This window comes from Rhizopus delemar, genomic scaffold (assembly GCF_000149305.1).
Source record: "Rhizopus delemar RA 99-880 supercont3.3 genomic scaffold, whole genome shotgun sequence".
In the NCBI taxonomy this organism is placed as follows: domain Eukaryota; kingdom Fungi; phylum Mucoromycota; class Mucoromycetes; order Mucorales; family Rhizopodaceae; genus Rhizopus; species Rhizopus delemar.
In genome coordinates, this window is record NW_027137829.1 from 2077622 (window position 1) to 2099970 (window position 22349).

Below are 22349 nucleotides of genomic sequence, written 5' to 3' on the forward strand. Positions count from 1 at the left end.
GTCTATAAACCGCTTAGTTTACAATCACAATTGACACTTGAACCAAACAGATTTTAATTTAAAATAACTCTGTTTCTCTTAGCTATTTTATTAAATAACTACTGCTTTTTTCGTTTTCTTGGTATTGAATTCTTTTATCGTTTGCTGTGTAAGAATAACTTTTTTTTAATTCTAACAGAACGAAATATAGTTTGCAATCTCTTTACGAGCAAGACATCTAATTGGACTCGGTTCAACTTCTATTTTTTTAAACTTTTATGATGGATTTAAGTAATACAAACCAGGGATTCTGTTTGTCACAGCTATTGCCTAATCTTATCGCTCCTCACTGGGTATAAACTCGACGTGGGTCCCTCACACGCTTTTCACGCATACTTTTAAAGACAATTCCGGGATATATTATCCGTTATTGTTAAAAAACGTACCCTTTTCTTCTTTATTGAACTTATATTTTTAACAAAGAAAATGTTAAATATTCTTTTGATGCTCGATTAAGAAGAACAAAAAAAGACAAGTATAGAGCATGATTTAAAGAAAGAGAGAGAGGGGGTGTTCATCTTGATTTAAACGGAGCAAAAATGAAAGAAGAAAAAAAAAAACTTGATGTTGTTCTTAGTGTCAGGAAGTTACTGTTTTTGATCCACAGTTCGGAAATCTTGTGATACAAACAAGGGAACGATCAATGTTTCGGATTAACCACGCTACAAACCTGTTCCAGGCTGTTGTGCCAGGTTTAGTCGTCGGCATACGATGTAGTGACGTGATACACATCTTTGAAATCTTAAGTTCCTTTCTATCGCTTCAGTTTAATAAATATGTAGATATCCTTTATTTTTACTCTTGTAAATAATAACAGGTTTTGAGAATTGCAAAACAAAGTTGTGTAAATCGCAGGAGATGCGAAATCAAGAAATACTTTATTTTATAAACATCGTTCAGTTACACAATTTCATGACACGAAAAAAAAAGTTTTAAATTCCAGCTTTTTTTTGAACATCGGCTTGAAGATGAAATATCAGGTTGCACCCGAGCATCTAGAGGGGTTAATAAAGAATACACTTAAGAATTTGATGGGCTTTTTTTTTTTTCTTGTGGAAGGTGGGGAAGAGGCTTTTCTTTTGTCAGTAAAACAAAACTTACACAAATTATTATTAAAAACAATCTTTATCTCTTCAAGAAAGGAGGAGAGAAGTTTACTGCATATTTCCTTATTTTACTATTGTTATATTACTTGCATCTTTATTTGGAGAATATCTTTTTCTTTTTACTTTCAAACACTCCTTTTCTTTTTGTGTGTTGTTAAACAAACACATGGATTTACATCCGCGTATACCAACGTTACAGAACCATTCGATACGACGCATGTTTTGCTCTGCTTAAAGTATGAATAGACTAACAAGGAAATAGGTTGTTTTATATTCATTCAGAAACAATCCTTTTTCTCTTGTATATATTCTCTTACTTGAGCAATCATAAAGCCAGTATACAATTTACAAGCATTTTCTTATACTCACATAAGAAGGCTACGAAATTTGATCTTAGAATCGAGTAGAAAACAATTGCTTTTGGGTTGTATTGTTGGTTCAATATGTCACATTTTGTTAAAAAACCAGCTCATTTGAGAATAATAATAAATAAATAAACGTATGAAATTGAATCAGATTCAAGTAAGATCAGCAAACTAACTGTATAGTTGAACTAGGATAAATTTGTTTTTCAGGCATTTTTATCTAGATCGTAAAATACACAGTAATACTGGTGATATAATATTTTAAGCACAAATGTCTACGAATTAGGATAATATACCAAAAGATACCGGTTGGAATATGTAGTGAATCTATACTACTTTTTACTTTTTTTTTTTTGTACATAAAAAAGCGGGAAGCATAAAAAATGCTTAGGACATCAACTTTAAAATTAGAAAAAGCAAATTAATAGCAACATTGATAAAAATTGGTTCAATCAATCTCTATAATTATTAATCAAAGCCAAAGCATCTAGTAGAATTAATTGTACATGGACAGTCATAATGTAATGATAGACATTTTTCTGTATTTTCATTCATAAAACATGATTCCGGTTATATACTTTTTCAAATCGCATACCAAATTAAGCTTTTTGATTCCTCTAGAAAAAGATTGTAAGACGAAAATGCTTGGCTTAAATGCTTTCGACCCATTCTCATACAAGTTAAAAGTACTGTAAGGCTGTATTATACACTCTTTCTGAAATAACCATACACAAGCACATACACATATATGTGCATAGATTAAGAATAAATCCCATTTAAAAATCATATTTTCTAATCAATATTATTTTATATTATAAAAATCTTAATCATTTCCAGTAACATCAACAACATGAACCAGCTCTAATTGTTTCGTTGATCTAAAGCTTTCAACATTTGCTCTCTTCTTTGTTCCGCAGTGAGCGAATTCAGTTCATCAACTGACATATCATCAAACGACTTTGTACTAGTACTTTGCTCTGCAATTTCATTCTTTTCTGTTGAATTGCTTTGCCCCTCTTTCTTTTTTGTTTGCTCCATCATCTTTCTAGATATGAAATAGATGAGTCAAAACCCCTTGCCCATTATAATATAGTTTATACTTACTTTCTAGCTTGGAGAACCATAAACTCTTTGCGCTTTCTCAACATTTCTTGTCTTTTATCAGGGTTAGATTCCCATGTTTTGGGTGGTTCTTCAGTATTTTCACTGTGGTCGACATCAATTTTATATCTTTGAACAAGATTTACGTGACTAGGTGTTTTACGAGCAGAGGATGAGGAGGCGTTATTGCTATTATTGCTAGCAGCTGTATTAGTGGAGGGGGAAGCAGAAGGAGGCTATACACGTTAAAAATGATTAGGCTCTATCTTTTTTCTCCTCATTTATTGTTTCTTACCAAGGGAAGTCCACCATCTCGAAGAGCATTATCAACCGTGGTTTCTACAGAACCTGTTCTTTGCAGGTCAGCTTGAATAGCAGCAATAGGAATGTCGGGGAACATGGCACGAACGGTTTCAATCTGTATATGCTACTCATCAGACAAAAAACAATACAATTTTCTTTTTTGATTTTTTAATACCATTTGAGGAGTAACACGATGTTGGGGTCTTCGTGCAGTCTGTCTTTGACTAGGCCGCTGATGCTGCTGGTTTGATTGATTTCCTCCTAACCACATTTTTTATTAAAGAATACTTTAAAATTATACATTTCTTGGTTGCTTTATACCTAGCATCCATCGTAAAATGACCAGAATCAAAAATACTGCTACTAATATTGATACACTGTCGTTCATAAAAAAAGACACAACAGAAAAAAAAAAAAAGTTAAAATATATGGCTCTTTCCAATACGTGCGCTTCTTAAAATCACTTTTGTCCCTTCTTTCACACACACAAGAAGTGAAGAACCTTAAGTCTAAGCAAATATTCAAAGTAAATCCTGTTGCAAAAGTGTTTGTGATAAGAAATAAAGGGTTCTGTTGCTATTTTACCCTTGATAACCGAATAAAGCTGAAAAGAGACAAAGAGAGAAAGGAAAGAAGTACATATAGACTCGTATGAAAAAAAAGTTATTATTGACAGAAAAAGTTGCTGTTTTAGGGATAAAATTTTCCATCATTTGTTCTCACTTTCACTTTCTATATTTTTTATTTTTATTCAACAGGCACAAACAACTTAAAAAGTAGCCTATCCATTTGAAACATGTCAGATTCACCAGCAGTGGATACCAGACTTACTCAATTGAACATTCCAGAGGATCTAAGGGCGAATTCTTCATTTATGAAAGTATTAGCAACTTTATTTCATTATGGAAATCAGTCCATGAACGCTGTCCAACTGGTTGTCGCCATTAGAGCTCTCAATTTACTAGCACTCAGGTACTGTTATTGCCGCGTTTTTTTTTTCTTTTCTTTTCTTTTCTTTCTTTCTTTCTTTTCTTTTCTTTTCTTCTTTCTTTCTTTTTTTTTTGCTTATTCATATTAAAGAGGTGAGACACCAAAAAGTACAATTCAGGGCATAATTTCAACATCGCGTAAATTAGCAAGAGATTTAGGTCTTTCAGATCCTTTTCGTATTGATAGAGGCGGCGCTGGAAGACAAACTCAGTATGCTATCTCTGACGAAATTATGAATGGAGTTGAGCCACCACCCACAATTGACATTCCTGATAAACCCATTGTTCTTCGGCCAGTTGAGCATCCATATCCAGGCACAAAGCGTTCACGTAAAACAACATCGTTCTATACACCTTCCAACAATCACAAGCAAAATAAAAGAAAATCAAAGAAAAATAAAAAGAGCTTTGAAGATACGCAAGATTCAGATATTGACATAGGTGCGGACGAAGACTTTGAGTAAGTTTTTGTGTTTTGTTCTTTACATCACAATTGACGCGGTTTTTGCCCTTCAAAAAAGCTTCAGCGGATATGTGTTTGGTGGAGAAGAAGAAACAACAAATCAAGAGGTTGCTGAAGAAGAAGATACCATAATTGATTACACTTTACTCTATTCACCACCTACAGCAGATATGGATTACATTGCCAAAATAAACTTTAAAGAATACCCAATTGCAGCACATTTTGCCATCGTCCAACAAAAAGGCTATTCTTATCCTCGTTTTAGATCACACGAAAAGATCAAAATTCCTAAGGCCAATTGTGAAGATAAATTCAGAGTGACAGACATCAGAAAGGAAAATCATGTCGTTGGACGTCTCTTTGTATTGGCCGATGGCCATGGAGGTCCTGGATGTTCAGAATTTTTTGTTCGCAACATACCTGCGGCTGTTGAAGCACTTTGTCAAAAGTACGACCCAGCGACATTGACTAATTCGCAAATGCAAAACAGCATGAAAACAGAAATCAAAGACATGATCCAACGATTAGATGAGGAATACCTAAGTAAAAAGCGTGAGGAGCTTGAGCAGAAAAAGGAGAATGAACACATTGATAACGACGGTTGTACGTTAATTCTAAACATCTTTCTGGATGAATGGCTCATTAATGTCAACGTTGGAGATTCACGTACAATACTTATATCCGCACCAGAGCCAACCTCTGGAAAACCTGATCTTGTTGAGACCGGAGGATTGCTAGGAATGGATGTTGAATATAAAATGGATGTTGTTTTTGCTTCTCAAGATCATAAACCTTATCTCGAGCATTTAGCACGCGAAATTTTGGAAAATGGCGGTGAATTTATTGACTCTGTACAGAATCGTGTGATTAAAGTAGACGTAGATAAATTGAAAGAGGATGGTAATAGACATACGAAACGACTAGCTCTAAAAAACGCCAGAATTCGTCCTAAAGGGCACAACGCAATCCAGGACCAGTCAACTAACGCAGCGACAGTAGATCATATAGAAGATTTTAGTCAAGAAAACAGTTTACCTACGGATTCAGTGAATGGATGGGCTTCACAGAGCGCTGTACGCACAACAGCCATCCAGCCACCTAATTCACCGCCATCATCCAAAAGCCACCGCATTCCTTCCCTTAACGTCGCCCGATCGTGTGGTGATCTGGACTTCAAAATGGATCCGCAACACAAAATCATATCATGCGAACCTGATGTAATCTTCATTAGGATCAAAGATCAACCTTTTGGTGAGCACACACTACTTTTAAATGGTCCATACAAGGAAAAACGAAGGCACTTTTTATTCATGAGCACTGATGGTACATTTGATTACATGTACGAAGAAACAGCAGAGAGACAAAATAGAGCGATTGCTAAGGTGATTGGACCCATGATTGAAGATGGTGAAAAGATTGGAAAATACTTACTAGAGGAAGAAGAGATGGCCCAAGGCGAAACAATTGAGCATAAAAAGGGAGAACCTGTAAAGGAAGAAATCGAAAAAGAAAAAATGTCTAAAGAAGAGTCAAATTTACAAAGTACTTTTGCCGAAAACAAACATGAATCAACTACCACCAAAGAAAATTACGACCTAAGGGATTATACAAAGAAAGAATCGGAAAAAGATGAGAAAGTTAAGGAAGGAGTACATATAGAAGCTGATGATAAGAATGCTGCTGTTGAAAGCGCAAAGGAAAATCATAGTATTGACAGCAGTGAAATCAAAGATAAAGGGATTAATGTTGAGCAGAAAGAATCAAAAGAGACTGAAAAAGAACTATCACGTATACCTTTACTGCATTGTGAATTAACGGAAGAAGAATACCGGGCACGTAAAATAAAAGAGCGTACCTTGGTTTACACTGCAAGATATTTTGCTAACAGAGAGGGCGCGCAGGGTTTTTTCTCATCTACACTGCAGGATTATGATGATTGTACGATTATTCTCGTTGAAATATAAATTTGGAATTCAGTCTTTATATTAAGTTATGTTATTAGCTCTCTTATTATTTTATTGTAAAAAATATATTAAAAAAGGCAACATAAATCCGTATGGGATTAAATACGTAAAAATTACTTCATGCTTTTATTTCAATAACCGATTTTGATGTATTTCTTATACACTGTACATATACTATTCTTTTTCTTTTTAATTTGTTTACATAAGATACATTATGGAAATAGACTATAAACTTCCTTTTTTAACATTCTCATCTTGTTTTCTCTTAATCATTGCCTTATTTTGGAAAATATCGCCTCAACTAAAGAAGAGCTTTGATCAAAACTCGCCAGACATCATTCTTTTCTTCACACTTGCTTGTGTATCCCTATTGGTAATATGGATCTACCTTTTCAAGTTTTTTTTCTTGAGCTATACAATTTGGTCATTCTCAAAGGGCTTTCACTGGGAATTCTCTCTCAATGCTATTTCTCACTGGCTGCACGACACTCCGTTCATTGAAAACTTATTTAAACAAACTAGCATTGGTACTTGGCAGTGGTTATGGACTCATCAATTAGGTACTTTTGCTACAACAGTCTGGATACCAATTCTAGCTATTGAGGGTAAATTTCGATTAATGAAGTAAAAAAAAAAGTGTCTAAAGAGTGAATATGCTTGTACGCGAATAGGTTGGAGACGTCGTATTCCTCACTTGTGGGCTTATTTATTATTGGGAGAGCTGGTGGGTATATCATGTGCATCTAGCCTATTCTTTGCTGTCATGCTTTCGCACCCTCCTCTCAGAAAACGAGTTCCCAGCAAGCTATTAATAACACTCGCGTTTTCTGTTATTACCGGATTGATCAGTGTTATGGTCTCACCTAATATTGCTGTCTACAGTAATCGCCTGATATTAAATCTCTTAACAATCCACATCGTCCTGTGCCTACCACTTTTATTCGACTTCTCTGAATCGTCTGAATTTACAGTTTACAATGGAACGCCCAAAGTTGTTGCTTTGATCTATAGCCTGGCTGCAGGTGCGAATATCTCTATCTACTTGCAAGAGTGGGCAAAGTGCTTATTGACTCTCGATCAATCAAAGTGCATGCTCTGTGATATATATTCAACGTTATTTACCACCTTTTTTGAACATCCTGCACAAACAACTATCGGCTCGGATGTCATCTTTGTAAATATGGCTGGTATAGCTTGGATGTGGTCGCATTCTCAGTTAGTATGGAAGAAGCATGTACCAAACTGGGCTTGGTTATGTATGTTTACAACTCCTATTCTATCTGCATCAGTCACCTTACCTATCTTCTTTGCTGCTTGCGAGGGTGCAAAGTTAATTGTAGATCAAAAAAAACATGAATAAAAACCATGTGTAGATAATATTCATATAAACGTCTTTTATTTTTTTATATAATTTAAATGGTAGTGAATAATCTCCAAACGCCTTGAGCGTACTGTACAATTTCAGACATTCCCATCTTACTTTCACCATAAACACGATCTACAAAAGTAATAGGAACCTCTCCTACAGTATAGTTAAATTGTCGTGCTCTCACAATCATCTCCATCTGGAACACATATCCTTTAGCTACTGTAGCGTTGATGAGTTGATAAAGGACATCTTTCTTATAAAGACTATTATAAGTAGAAAAGTTAGGTTTAATACATTCATTTTTTTTGTCTTACCGGAAACTTCCTGTGAGATCAGAAGCATTAGGACGAAGCATAAGAGTAGCTAAAAAGTTTGCTCCACGACTAAAGCGCTTTTAGAAAATTTTTTTGCTCCTTTTTATACAACTGTACCTGACAAGTTTGCGTTTCAAATCCCAGCCATAAACACCTCCTCCATTTTTATAACGAGTTCCACTAACAATATCATAATTATTCTGTTGCTGTAACCTATGCTGAAGCTTAATATTGAAATAAATTATGCATTTTTTGATATGTTTTACTTGATCATTTGAGGTATAAACTTAGGCTAAAAGAAAGAAAAGATGTTAAACATGTAAACAAAGCATATGGAGAAATATGTACATGGTGTGAAAAATCGGCATCCATAATAATAACAAAATTACCAGTGGCAAATTGAAGGCCGTGAACGTAAGCCGTGCCCAAGCCTAACTTACCAGCACGTGGCTTCAGTAACTACAAACAGTTGTGTTATTAAGATATTTTTTTTAAAGTATCATATTACAATACGCTCTTCACCGTAAACATTTTGAAGTTGTTTGGCAACATCTTGTGTTCCATCAGGACTGTTGTCATCTACAATGATTATTTCCCAATCAATATTGTTCTCTTTGAAAGTTTTTGCTAGTAACCAAGTAATGATGGGTAAATTCTCGCGTTCGTTATAAGTAGGTAAAATAACAGTGTATTTATTTTGAGACATGGTTTCGTTGACGTTTAATATAGCGTGCTGATCTGTCATTCAAAGAAAACAGGAAAAAAAAAAAAAATAACAATAATTTATATAACAAGTATCAATTGGGTCATAATCCGGAGTTTGATAATTGATCATTGAAATAGGAATTTTGTATACTTGCATTTTTATTGAGAAGGATATATAAAACGAGAGCTAAGTTATCAGCATGGTGAGGGAATAGGAATAAAATTACAATCAAAGGTTTAGTTGTACAGAGTATCTGTTGTATGCATGTCGAGAATTCTGACTTCATTATCCTTAACCAGCGCATATTGTCTCAGTGGTAAGAATCTATTGTGTGTCGTCAAGTCATTGCAACCGCTATATAAAACGTATTCCCTAAATGAAGGCTTAGATATTGTTCCATCTATTGAAGCTTTAGTTAGAAATACGTATTCTACTTTGGCATTTATATACTACCGTTATTTTCAAATAGTTGAAATACAGTTGCCCTTTCATGTCCTTCTTCAACTATAGTCTGCTCAGATAGTAAAAGCCTATCTACCAAGCTATGTTGCCTGGGCAGCTATAGGCCAATGACGAATAATTATTAGCTATAAGTTACAACTTGGTGTCTTATATACCTTTCGCAGTAGAGATATTGCATTACATATTGTTGCTTCAAGTTGTCGTATTTCAGCTACAATGTCATCAAACGTTTGCTTTCCATTGCTTTTTAAAATACATAAATATGCGTCTTTTCTATTTTTTTATATGCTTACCGAAACTCATCCCAAGGGAATTCAATCAGTTTATTTCCAAACAATGACAATTCATGAGCAACATATCGGCTACATTCAGCCGCTGGATGTGCTGCTAAAGTATCATAGGCAATTAAGCCTAATGTAGGTAGCATTCTACACAAGAAAAAGTTAGTGTCAGGATAAAAAGTGCAATAGAATAAAAACTTGCAGTGCGAAAAATTCATGAGCAGATATTGCCTCTAAGAATTTGAGTGCTTTTTCTGCTTCAGTACATATATCAAATAAAGGCTTTTGACGAGTACAAGGAATTCTGCGTGAGCAATTCCAGAGTTCCTGCCAAATATTGTTAGGTTCAGACATTCTTTTACTGAGACAGCCTTCTTCATTTGATTTCCCTTCAGGTACAATCCAGTCTCGAGGAGAATGCCACCTTATAAAATCCTCTAAGCATGCATGAGGATTTGCAGCTTTAAAGGCTTGCATATCAGAGTACAGCTGCTGTGATTGAAGCTGTGCTCTCCTCAGCGTAGCGTGATCTGATGAACCCATATTTTCAAAAGCTTCAGCTTGTTCTCTAATCATATCTTCAGTCATGAAGCCTGGGTCTTGGGTGATGGGAACATGTAATGGCTCTCCAGTTTTCAACAATTTTAATCCCTCTTTGTGCTCATGTAAACGTCCTTCGGATACATTGGTATCTTTAATAACTGCTGCCTTTACCTCTTCACTATGAAACTGAGCAATGAATGGAAGCCGTACATATGAGCCTGCTAATGGATGGGAATTTTCAGCGCTTTCTTCTACCTCTTCATCCAGAGATTGTTGGTTTTCAGTATTTAATGAGCCGTCTGTATCTTCAACTGTATCAAAAAATTCATCTGTTGAATCGGAGTCTTCAACAGTTTTCTGTAAGTGATACATTAAATAACAGAAAGAAAGAAAAAAGAACTTTTATTTATTTGTTTTAAATCAATTACCTTTGACTGGATGCCATTTTCATGTGTGTTACTAGACAGTATCTTATAATTATGATCCGAAGTATTTTTAGTGGCCTTTATGTTGTTGTCTTGACGTTTTCGATGAATACAGCAGTTGATCATGGATAGTTTTTGAAACAGCTAAACAAATACAGTAGGCATATAAAAAGTTTGCATATAAATTATCACTTACAATATTAAATCGAAGATCTATGCCCAATGTTTTGTCTGACCCTATTTCCCCATCGCTGTCATATAAAAAAGGATTCATTTTAGGTATAGGTTCAAGTTTTTCCCAGTGCCAACGGATCTTGCGCAGTGTTTCAGCCCATACAATCCTAAAAAATCCCATGAAATCTGCGAAGTTTTGTCTTCGATTGTTTGAATTCAAGTTGTTGCTTGCCAGGGCTTCAATCGTAAAAAGTAACAAATCCCAAAGAAGCGATTTATAAGGTACACATGAGTTTGATTTAAGCTTTAGCATTAATCTTTTAGAATCCAAAAATTCTTTATTGTCTTCTTGCTGTTCTTTGCTTGATATGTATGTGCTATCGGCAAATAAAGTATCCAGCATTTCTTCAATTTGATCAGATTTTACCACTGTTACTTGTTCATCGCCTATCCTTAATCCCCCCGAGCTATCCGCTGCACTACTAGAGACGCTGCTACTGTTACTACGTGATGCGTTTACTGAAAAGAGGCCACGGTGCAGTGAACGATCGCTAGCGTATTCATCATTACCTTCATCATAAGGGGCAAGGTATTCACGATTGGATGGATCCTTTATCCAGGAATCAATAATTTGCTCAATTAAAGTAGATAAATCTGCTCTTTGTTGGCTTTTTGGTGCAAACTTTCGGGAAAGTATCCATCGTTTGGCAGTTAAGGCATCCATGTTCGTCGATTGTGAATCATCATAAAATCCATCCTGCCAAAATGGAAACAGTGCACTTAAAGTCAAAGAACGAAGTGGATCATTGTATGATCCAAACGGTAGCTTATGTTCATCTAATTGTTTTTTGAATTGCTCTGTTTGATGATTCAAAGATTCAAATTCATCACTAAAACCACCTCTTGTGTTTAAATTTCCACGTATAACTTCTGTCTCGGGCCATTGTTTCCAATCGCTTTCAAACCAATTTTTTAAATCATAAGTGTAAACAGCCGTTGTCCAAACATCCTCTTCGTTATATCCCGGTTTACCTTATTTAAGCAATTATGTCAGATATGAAATAAAATAAATCAACATAAACGCAAATCACGTACCACAATCCTCTCGTCGAGCGCATAATTTCTGAATGAATAAAGATTTCAATTCGTCCAAGCAAGATAAAGAACTTGGTGGCGTAACAATGGTCATATTGAATCTGACTTCAGTATTATTCAATGAATGACCTTCACTTGATACTGTTTGCATATATCCTATGTACATGTCGTGGTTTTCCTGACCAATAGGTGTAAAAGCTGGCACTTGGCATCCCGCGTGTTGAAAAGCAGTTGCACAAGCAGAGATTAGGTGCTTTGCTTGGTGAATTTCTATAGACGACCTCCCACCCAAAAATAACCTTTTCTTGATCGAATCATTGACTGGACTCAAAATGAGAAGTCTATTCTGTCCGGACCATCGATGCAGTGGGTGATATTGTTGAGAATGAAAGCGATAAAAGTTTTCAGCCGCCAAAGGAAACGTATCGTTCTCTGCAGTTGTCGGCTGATAATGGTAAGAAAAATGGAATACTTCATCACCTATTGAAATGACTTGTTGTCTCGTACACTCTTCTGAACAAATTCCACCAAGAGCTGCCTTTTCAGCTGAAATTTGCTCGTCAGAAAAGATACCAAAAGCGCCGTTTCTTAAACCCCAAGCAGATATTGTATTTTCAATTTGCGTAACAAGTCTTTCGAAATTAGATACTGATGTATAGTCTACAAATTCAAAGGGTTCTTCAGCACTATAGGTCGAGCTTTGTCTTCTTTTGGTTGACATTTTAATGTGTAAGAGACATTAAAGTAAGAGAGAAAAGTTCACTGAATCGTCTGAGATTAAAATAACATTTTGGTGAATATCATCACTGAGAGTGGGATAGAATTAAAATTCACTTCATGCTATCGTTTATTGGCTAAATTTAATATCTATCATTTTTTTTTTTTTTTTTTTTTTTTATGGATGAAAATTTTAATGTTTATTAAAACTCATCAAAGAGTATAAGGATTAAGAGCGATACAAGTGTATTAAACAGTGACTTGTCGCGAAAATACAAAAGAAATTAGCATAGAGGATTGTAACCAGATAGTTTCAATAGCTCCTTCTGGATTTGATTGATGACAATCTCATCCACGACAGGAGTCTTTTCAAAGAATTGTTGCCAGTGGGCTTTCCAAATGAATCGAATGACTGCAGCAAAAAAATCATAGATTGTAAACTTGTCATGATAGTGTAAGATGTAATACTTGGATAATCTAAGTGTGGATAAATCCTCGAATATTGAGCTACAGTTGGGATCTTTAGGATTTGACAAGTATTTCTTGAAGGCTGCGTTCCACAAGTCTTGCTTTTGAATACAAGTAAAGAGCATATGCTGCTCTGTTTCTGGTAGCTTGCACAATTGGCAGTAGTCGTCATCTACCTTTGCTGGGATGATTCTATGCAAATTGGCGCGAGTGGATAATTTCTTATGGAGAAGTCTGTACCATACATTCCTAGGAATATGGTGCATAGGGCTACTGATAAAAGCTTTCCAGTTGTTATGACTTATATTTGTGATTTGTGAGTTTGAGTTGAAGCTAAACATTGTCTTTAATTGACGATTCTTCAATGCTGTTATATTGATATCTTCATAGCTCATCTGTTGAATGAATGGGTCAAAGTTGATATTTGGTTCAGTTGGATGCTCTTCATTGTCCAATTCAAGGTCTTGCTGTTCAGCTGATAATAAAGATGCAAAATATGGCTTGAAGATAAGGTTTCCAGTAAGTACAGCATTTTTGATTTTTTGTAGAATATTGGGAGAGCCACAATGTTGTCTGCTTTTGAACTGTATACCATTTGAAAGGAAATCTTGTTCAAAGAAATGATATGCTTTTTGTGCTTGAAGAAACTTACTAAACTTGAATTTCTCTTGTGGGTCTTCTTCGCATATATCTTTGAAGGGAATGAGTAGACTAGTTTGTGATGATATTGTCAAGTCATTTTCTGTAGATAAACGAGGACAGGAGTCCAAAGCACTAAACATGGGGATTAGTGGATGGAGGCCTTTCATGTTACTGTATGATCTGGAATGTTTGAATATCAAAGGGATGACATGTGAGGGAGCATCAAAGGAAGATTGCAAAGTAAATATCAACATCTTGTACAGGAAGTCTGGTATCCTTTGACGACAGTTTAACAGCAATGGATTGATATATCGAAACTGGAAAATCTTTTGCTGAACTTCTACATTCAATAATGAAACACCACCTTTATTTTTCGGCTGTTCTAGAGTTGTCCGAGCAATCCTGGGAAACAAGTTGTGAGTCACGAATTGATACACAGTAGAAGACACCTTGTTGTAAAAGCTTTTTGGGAGACTTGTAATTCGCAGAAAATGCCACAACTTGGAGAGTATGAGTGTATTAGCAATGTGTGCTCTGCCATAAACGGAAAGTTGACGCTGTGAATGAATGTTAACCGAGCTTTCAAGCTTGCGGATGGTTTCTTTATGGAATATAGTTCGTTGATCGTTGGTGAACCATATTGGGTATCCAAGATACTTGATGTAGCCTAATGATTGAGAGTCAAACCACCTGAGACCATTATGAATGATTAGTTCTTTGAGTTCTCGATTGTTGAATGTATTTCCACCGGCTAAAGGAAATGCCACCGACTTGGAGTAATTTACTTAAGAGTTGGACGCACCATTATATACTTTTAGACGCTCTTGTAGTTGTAGAAATTCTTCCTTAGAGTTGATAAATATGAGTATGTCGTCTGCGTAGGCCAACAATTTGACTAGTCTTGATGCTGTTAATTGCAAGTCAGAGTTGAATCTCCTAGCTTTAAGACAGTAGCCATCAATGGTTTCATTGTTAATATCTATTATTTGTTTTAAAGTCAGAACATTATTTTTTTTGGAAAATAAAAAGTAATTTTTGGATGATTCCGATAATTGTCGATGATAGTACGGCCGACGCGCTCTCAACAATTTCGAAATTTATTGCTGTGGAAAAAATTCACTTCTGCAAAATATCGACAACTCAAGGATCCCTCTGATTACCAAACCAGGATCCATATCCCTAAGTTTCGCCTTCATTTGTTTTGGAATGCGAATATGCTTCTCCAAGCACGGACAGTTTGGTATAGAACACTTAATCTCAGGTTGCCCACTATGAAATCTCTTTGCAACCTCCAACTAGCTGACAGTGCTCAATGTCGACTATGTCGACTTTGTGAAGACTCAATTGAACATTTTCTGGTATTTTGCCCCCTCAAGCTTACCATATGGAATTCTATCCTTAGGACATGGTATCCTGAGTTAAACTTATCATCAGAAGCCCTATGTCAATTCCTCCTAACACTTGTACCTCCACATACTCTTCCTCTTGCTCAATTGCAACGTTTTCTTACAGTGGTCTCCACCTTCTTATGGTATATATGGTATTTCTATTGGCAATTCGTCCTTCAAGGAGTCCCTTTTCATGCGAACACAATCATTTCAAAGATTTTATCTCAAGTTTCAGTGCTAACAAATCAACATCCATTACTGGAATAATCACCTTGTTTACTCTGTCATCCTCTGCACTATGCTTCCATATTCCCTTATTCCCTGAAAATATATTTTAAATAATCTAGTCACACCACTCCGCGATGTGTGACTCAAAGCTTAATAAATAACTTAATTTACAAAAAAAAAATTTTTTTTTTGGATGATTTAACCAAATGGGCTCAAACTAGCAAAGTTTTTTTAGATAATTTGAAATCTTGTTTTGGACAATACTTTTCAAAATATGAGATCGCGACTATTCTATATTTAGTCATGACAACCAAACAGTAGTGTCGAATTGAAACGGCTTTGGCCAAATTAAGAATTAAATGCACATTTTCGCAGATACATGTATGTTGTCCATAATTACAGAATTTGCTGTTAATGATGAGCTAGAGCTCAAAGTAAAATAAAATACTTCTTTCTCTTACTATGATTGTTATATCGTGATTAAGAGTCACAGTTGTATTCTACACAATAGTGCACAAATCTCAATAAAGCTATATCCTACCAATTTGTCCTCTATGGATAGCTTGAAGCCATAGTAAGTACCATTAAAGTTCATGAACCCAAATGTGATTTCAAAACTGCCGAATCATATTTATTGTTAGTGATAAAGTAATTTCTAGTTCTTGGCTCTCATATTAATGAAAAAATGTAAGAGGCTTACTGTCTCATGAAGATATGCATTAATAAGGGAGTGAAGTTACTTTCGCTGGAAAATTTAGCCTTTTCAAGAATAAAGGTAAGAACAAGATTGGTTTTGACCACCGCAAGATGCTTAACCTTAACAATACTAAAATGATTTGATATTAGTTTTTTATTTCCTTCAATCAAGATTGTCCAAAGTACTACAGTACATTATGCTTATGTGATATGTACTTCTTTTTAGCACATATACAATATAGTAAATACTATGTCTGCTTTAATTTTACATGTAAGTATATGAAAACATACACGTTTGGAATAGTTGGCTCAGACAAGAGAGGATTTATAGAATGTGGTTCAAAGCCTCTTGCACAACCTTACTTTGCTTTGATGGCAAAACGAATAATCTTCCATAGGCCATTTAATCTTGTGAAATAATGAAGAGGAGCAGTTGTATAAGGTTAAACAGTATTAAAACTAAACATCGTTTTGAGTCTTTAATCGAGACGACCGTTGACTATATTGTTTTTAAAGGAAGGAGCATGCCGTTAGCAAATCCTTTGCTTCTGAATATTGCTATAAATTCAGCAATCCTCTAATTAGTGCAAATAAAAGACAGTCTAAAGCTTAGCTATAGATTTTTCTCTTCAGTTACCTTTTAACATAGAATAATCTTATAAAGAATTTTGTCAAAATAACTTCTTTTTTTTATAAATAAGAGCTTGTTTAGTCGTACTCCTAACGAAAGAATGCTTAAATTTTTAAAAAGATGAAAGGGGCACATAGTTTTTAAAATACATTGAAGGCAATGTCAGATCAATAAAGTAAAAGGAAAACTAAAAAACTTTTTGGGCATAAAGGTAAAAATGTATAAGGGAAAAGGTAATAGATAATACTTGAAGCACTTGAAACCAATTCTGGGATAACCACTTTAAGTGTTGAGCGCCAGGTTCTAGAGGGATAGTTGTCGTCTCTTTATAGGCCAAGTAATCGAGTTCATGTAATAATGTATAAATAACGAGCCATCGAACTCTCCAAGCAACAGCTTTCTGAGGAGACAGAAGAGGTTTCTTAGACAACTGATTCAACAGAAAAGACAGAGGACCAAGGACTGAGAGAGGCATTTGTAGTCGAAGACGCACGTTCAAACGACGGATGGAGTGCTGTTTCGTGGAAAGATGACTTCGGTGGTAAGGACATGGCTTTGGCTTTCCTTCAGGTAACCCGCCCAAACTCCAGCGCAGACATCGATCACGTTCCAATCGAGTCATGGGAAGCCAAAGGATGGGAAAGTCAGGAATACGATTTATTCCGAAATCATTGGTATACTTTTGAGAAAAAATTCGCGCAAATAAAAAAATAAAATAAGAGTAATAGCAATAATGAATATATATAATAAAAGAAAAAGCTAGCAAGTAGAAAATAGATAATATATTAATAAAGCAGTATAAAAAATTAACAAAAGGTTACTGTTTTGAGGATAGCTATCCTAAAAAAAAACGCATACTCTCCTTTTATATTTAAAGCATTCATATCTGCCTAGCTAATTGATCATCAACTGCAAGTTTCCAATTGAAGCATTGGATAATGTTGTTTAAACGTTTTATGCGGATCATGAATTACTCCAGTTCTAATTGGCCGTATACCTAACATTATGTAATTAATTTATAAATCCGTTATTTGACCAATAAAATTTAAACACCTTTAAAACTAAATTAATAGGTCGCCCCCCTTTTTCTTTACGTTTCTTTTGACATGCTTCGTTTTACACTCTGTGTCATTGGAATCTATACATGCTTTTTAACTTGGGGAGTAGTTCAAGAGCGTGTTAGTACAACACCATATGGAGACACACTGCCAGCAAAGAAGTTCAAATATTTTATTGTTCTCAATTTGGTGCAGTCTATGATAGCTGCCATTGTTGCGTTAATTTATTTAAAAGCTTCTGGAAAAAGCTTGAACATCAAAGAAACACCACGCAGTTTATATCTTAAATATTCACAAGTTGCATTCTTCAATTGTATTGGATCACCATTTGGATATGCAGCATTAAAACACATTGATTACCCAACTATGATTCTTGGAAAATCATGTAAGCTTGTTCCAGTGTTAATAATGAATGTGCTTGTTTATCGACGCAAATTTGATTGGCACAAATATTTCTGTGTTGTCTTGGTAACAGTTGGTGTTTCTATGTTTATGCTGTATCATGAAACTACTTCTTCGAAAAAGGCTGCTGCCACTAGTTCATTGTGGGGTCTCTTCTTGCTTTGTACCAACTTATCGATCGACGGTCTTACAAACGCTACACAAGATCAGATATTTACTAAATACAAACAGGTTGTCAGTGGTCAGCATATGATGTTTTACATGAATGTGATGGGCTCCTTATTTTCTGCTTCCTATTTAATCTTACATCCTTTCAATGACGAATTACAGCAAGCACTTTTATTTTTTCATCAACATCCGGCTGTCATTCGTGATGTACTCTTATTTGGCTTATGCGGTGCACTTGGTCAATGCTTTATCTTTTATACCCTCCAACATTATGGAAGTCTTCGTTTAGTCACTGTCACTGTTACTCGTAAATTATTTACAATGTTACTCAGTCTGTTTTGGTTTAATCATACACTTACTCTTGGTCAATGGATTGGTGTTGTGCTTGTGTTTACAGGTATGAATATGCATATTTTGAAAGATAACAATTCTAACTTCTAAATTAGCTATTGGAGTTGAAGCATACATAGGAAAACAACAAAAGCTGAAAGCAAAAGAAGCACCAAATGGCTCATTGAAAGAATTTGATGTGAAGAAAGCATTGAGCAGTGAGAAACCTGCTAATAAAGTAGCTTGAGTATATAGAATTTCCCTAAAAAGTAAATAAAACTAGAGCAATAAAAGACGGTTTATGTTGGCATATTTAAAAAGTTCTGTTCTGAAAACAAGAACAAAAGTACTTAAACATCGAAGCAGCCTATCATTATTATAGTTTTTATTGTGTGTAAATACAACAACATAATAATGAGATAATTTCATACATCATATATGGCTTGAAAAAACATGATGTTTAAAAAGCCAATTTTATGTGCGATAATTCAATCTTTTTAACAAAACGTTAGTCAAAATATAGGTTAAACAAAAATTCCGGTATTTTCCTTACCTTTGTATTATTTACATTCTCTCTTAAGCTTACCATAGCTGCTTCTCTAAATAAATTATCTAATTGAGCTCCTACAAAACAAGTTCAGTTTACATGCATGTATATTTGTTTTAAAATACTATTACCCGACCAGTTAGACGTTGCCTGAACTAACTCATCCATTTCTTGCTCTTTTAAGGATATCGGCATCCTTGAGCATATGCCTTTAATAATTTGCAAGCGTTGCTATTAAATTATATTAGTTTTGCATTTTCAGGTCTATTTTTTTATTACCAAGTTATTCGGTAAGGGTATATAGATACGCTCATCAAATCTTCCTGGTCTTAATACAGCTGGATCCATTGTTTCAATGCGATTGGTTGCTATCATTTATAAAGTGGAGATATTAGATTGTAATACTGAGTGTCTCTTTTTTTTCTATTTTTACCTGCAATGACAAGCATATCAATTTGTGCATTGTCTTTTGATGTCTTTGTCAAAAGGCCGTCCATCTCTTTTATTATAATCATTACTTTGCTTTTTCTTTTTCTTTTTCTTTTTTTTTTATACCTGTCAAGAAACTGGTGACAATACGATCGCTAGTATTTTCAGTTGAACGACTGGTACCTCTTTTAGGCAACAACATATCAATCTAACATAAATAAGTTAACATGCGTTCTACTCGCTAAGAAAGGCTCATACTTGATCAATAAACAATATACAGGGAGAGTTGGCGCGTGCTTGGGCAAATAATTTTGCAATACTCTTTTCAGATTCTCCTACAACTTTTGATCGTATCTGTGAACTTTCAACGAGTATAAAGTTGACACCTGTTTCGGAGGCCAAGGCTGAGCAAAGCATGGTTTTACCAACTCCTGTGGGCCCGTGCAACAAGATTCCTTTTGGCGGCGCAATACCAAGTTGAAGGTAGCTTTCTGGATGCTGGAATGGCTGTATGATACAGGCCCTGATCTCTTGTATGATATCATCTAATCCATAAATATCTGAGAAAGTCACCAGAGGTATCTTGGAACCAAACTCGCTTAAACTTGAGGGCTTGACAATCGTTAAAGCTTGCACAAAATTGGACATTTTTATAAAAGTTTGTTCTTGGTGTTGATTTGCTTCTTGCTTTATTATTTGTAAAATTATTTGAGAGCAAAGATTTTGTAAATCACTTGGAATATATCCGTGTGTTATCTTGGAAACTTCATGAAGTATAGCATTTCGCTCTTCTAACGACTCAAATGGTAAAGCTAAGGTTTATAAGGTAAGCTTAGCAAACTATCTAGATTAATAATTTTTTTTACATTTTGTAATGATTTGTAATATTTCATATCTTTGTTGAGGTCGTTTTATTGCTATTTCTTCTATTATGTCAAGTCTACCTGACCTTAAAAATCTAGAGTCAATTGCGTGTAGCCTGCTAGTCGTTCCTGTATCCATTTTTATTTTAGTTTAAACATGATATTGCTTTAAGAATTGTCTGTCTATTTACCTATAATGAATGTATTCCTCTCTGATTGGTCTATCAGTCGCATTAACATTGACGAAATACGAATATCTAAATTAGATTTCCTTGGTGACCATTTTCCTGTAATAATATCAATTTCATCCACAACAAGTATTGCCATATCATGCTGCTTGGCTTGTTCAAAAAATTTTATAAGTTTTACTTCGCTAGCCCCTTCCTCTAAGTATTCTCTATATTACTATTTTTCAATATTCTTTTATATTAATAACTTTACCCGTTTGAAATATATCTGAACTGCATAATATATAATATGGGATGCCTGAATGTCCTATTTGTGTATAAGTACAAGTCTGATTCAGCTATTAATATGTCGTCTTTACTTGAAATTGAAGTAGCTAAAGCTGTTTTTCCTACTCCTGGCTTTCCATGTAAAATTACTCCTTTAGATCTCAATAATTTTGATAATGGATCTGCTTTGTTTAAAGTAATTCTTGATACTATGCTTTCTATTAAAGAACGGCAGCCACCGATCTCATTCGCAACATTTTCTATCCATTCCATTTCCAAAAAAGAAATCTAAAATATAGTGCAGCTTTTCAAAACAGTCGTTCCAAATTTTTTCGTGACTTTGATCCAAATCCTGTTCTTTTTTAGTCCACAAAGAAGTATGGCTGAGATTGTATAAGAGAAAAGTGAGTTTTCACGAGCCTTCTTTAATAAGTTTGATTGTTACCAACATGCTTTCCTCCCATTTCAACCTTATGTACCAATGGCCTTCTTATTTTTTTCTAATAGATCTTGCGCCAAAAAAAAATTTAAACCATCAAACTCTGATAATATTATCATTATCTAAATTTTTCTTAGTATGCTCTTATTCTACACTCGTAGTATTTATATCAAAAAATGAAAGCTTAACTATTTCAAGAGATAAACATAGAATTATCTTTTGCTAATTTTCACTAATATATTCTCCATAAGATGCAAAAGAATAGTAGAAAATGCAGCCTATTGCTTTCGAAAAGTTTCTTTTTCTTAGCAAGCAGACATTTTTATTGTACTTATTTATTTATAATGGCGATGATTATTTATCAGAAAAAAATTTAGAGGGCCGTGTTTGTAGTGAAGAGACTTTTAGATACTGTTGGATTTGACTTGATAAGAATAAAAAATCAGCTATTCCGATTTTGGGAAAGTATTACATATGAAGCCACATGTTACAAAGCTGGCGAAAGTGCTACTTTTTCTTGAATGAAGTCAAGTAAGTACTTGCACCTGAGGGGGAAAAGTATCTTCATACTCTTGAGAAAGCAGCTTAGTGGTAATAGCTACTGGTTTTAAACTTCAGGTAGTTAAAATATACTTTGCTTATCTAAATTATTCAGGGCTTTTTAAGCTTATATATGTCCAACTGAGCATAGAAGGGTCCAAATTACTTGCCATAGGCTTCAAAGAAATATTGAACATAGGGAAACAGCCTTTTATCAAAGCATTTCTTACTTTTTCTTTCGTCTGTCCCCAACTTCATATTTTAGAGCATCACAATATTTGCTACTTTTGGATACCATAGCTGTAAAGTTATTATCAAGCATATTATTTTATCGTATTCATAAAGATGATAGACAGTACAAGTTGAGATATATGCAAGTAATAAATAAACAAAATAAGATTGAGTAATATTCGAAAACTTAGTGAATGAACCTATGTAAATTCTATTAGAATTTAAGTTGAGAAATAAAACACATTTGATCAATCGTTATATACGATAAAGGCAGATTAAAAAACCGAAACAAGTTAAATGTCGACCATAATCAAGCTTAATGGCTTTATTTAGATGATACTAGAAAGTAGCTTTGACGAGGAGGTAGTAAGTAGTATAATTTTGGTTGTTTAATCTTTCTTATACAGGGATTGGGTAA

The 22349-nt window shown here is 34.6% G+C and overlaps 9 protein-coding genes across 9 annotated transcripts; 3 read left to right on the top strand and 6 right to left on the bottom strand.

Moving 5' to 3' along the window:
- Nucleotides 1-2610: 2610 nt before the first annotated feature.
- On the bottom strand, nt 2611-3185 carry RO3G_04998 (uncharacterized protein; the record flags this gene model as incomplete). The annotated part of the gene is made up of 3 exons (XM_067659588.1): nt 2611-2847; nt 2907-3029; nt 3090-3185. The coding sequence occupies 3 exons, from the start codon at nt 3183-3185 to the stop codon at nt 2611-2613; spliced, it is 456 nt and encodes a 151-aa protein (XP_067515689.1).
- A 525-nt stretch (nt 3186-3710) lies between these two features.
- RO3G_04999 (uncharacterized protein) lies at nt 3711-7690 on the top strand (the record flags this gene model as incomplete). The annotated part of the gene is made up of 6 exons (XM_067659589.1): nt 3711-3886; nt 3995-4363; nt 4425-6202; nt 6408-6436; nt 6767-6935; nt 7002-7690. The coding sequence occupies 6 exons, from the start codon at nt 3711-3713 to the stop codon at nt 7688-7690; spliced, it is 3210 nt and encodes a 1069-aa protein (XP_067515690.1).
- A 52-nt stretch (nt 7691-7742) lies between these two features.
- Nucleotides 7743-8719, bottom strand: RO3G_05000 (dolichol-phosphate mannosyltransferase; the record flags this gene model as incomplete). The annotated part of the gene is made up of 6 exons (XM_067659590.1): nt 7743-7962; nt 8014-8082; nt 8131-8226; nt 8280-8305; nt 8362-8472; nt 8522-8719. 6 exons carry the CDS (start codon nt 8717-8719, stop codon nt 7743-7745), a joined length of 720 nt encoding a protein of 239 aa, XP_067515691.1.
- A 911-nt stretch (nt 8720-9630) lies between these two features.
- Nucleotides 9631-11793, bottom strand: RO3G_05001 (uncharacterized protein; the record flags this gene model as incomplete). Its single annotated transcript, XM_067659591.1, has 4 exons — nt 9631-10362; nt 10434-10574; nt 10627-11636; nt 11700-11793. 4 exons carry the CDS (start codon nt 11791-11793, stop codon nt 9631-9633), a joined length of 1977 nt encoding a protein of 658 aa, XP_067515692.1.
- A 907-nt stretch (nt 11794-12700) lies between these two features.
- On the bottom strand, nt 12701-13693 carry RO3G_05002 (uncharacterized protein; the record flags this gene model as incomplete). The annotated part of the gene is made up of 1 exon (XM_067659592.1): nt 12701-13693. One exon carries the CDS (start codon nt 13691-13693, stop codon nt 12701-12703), a length of 993 nt encoding a protein of 330 aa, XP_067515693.1.
- A 1808-nt stretch (nt 13694-15501) lies between these two features.
- RO3G_05003 (uncharacterized protein) lies at nt 15502-16258 on the top strand (the record flags this gene model as incomplete). The annotated part of the gene is made up of 6 exons (XM_067659593.1): nt 15502-15576; nt 15673-15716; nt 15901-15917; nt 15989-16028; nt 16081-16109; nt 16143-16258. 6 exons carry the CDS (start codon nt 15502-15504, stop codon nt 16256-16258), a joined length of 321 nt encoding a protein of 106 aa, XP_067515694.1.
- A 398-nt stretch (nt 16259-16656) lies between these two features.
- On the bottom strand, nt 16657-17091 carry RO3G_05004 (uncharacterized protein; the record flags this gene model as incomplete). Its single annotated transcript, XM_067659594.1, has 1 exon — nt 16657-17091. One exon carries the CDS (start codon nt 17089-17091, stop codon nt 16657-16659), a length of 435 nt encoding a protein of 144 aa, XP_067515695.1.
- Nucleotides 17092-17575: 484 nt separating this feature from the next.
- RO3G_05005 (uncharacterized protein) lies at nt 17576-18674 on the top strand (the record flags this gene model as incomplete). The annotated part of the gene is made up of 2 exons (XM_067659595.1): nt 17576-18494; nt 18544-18674. 2 exons carry the CDS (start codon nt 17576-17578, stop codon nt 18672-18674), a joined length of 1050 nt encoding a protein of 349 aa, XP_067515696.1.
- Nucleotides 18675-19009: 335 nt separating this feature from the next.
- Nucleotides 19010-20051, bottom strand: RO3G_05006 (uncharacterized protein; the record flags this gene model as incomplete). The annotated part of the gene is made up of 5 exons (XM_067659596.1): nt 19010-19026; nt 19106-19205; nt 19254-19342; nt 19530-19611; nt 19662-20051. The coding sequence occupies 5 exons, from the start codon at nt 20049-20051 to the stop codon at nt 19010-19012; spliced, it is 678 nt and encodes a 225-aa protein (XP_067515697.1).
- Between the last annotated feature and the right edge of the window lie 2298 nt (nt 20052-22349).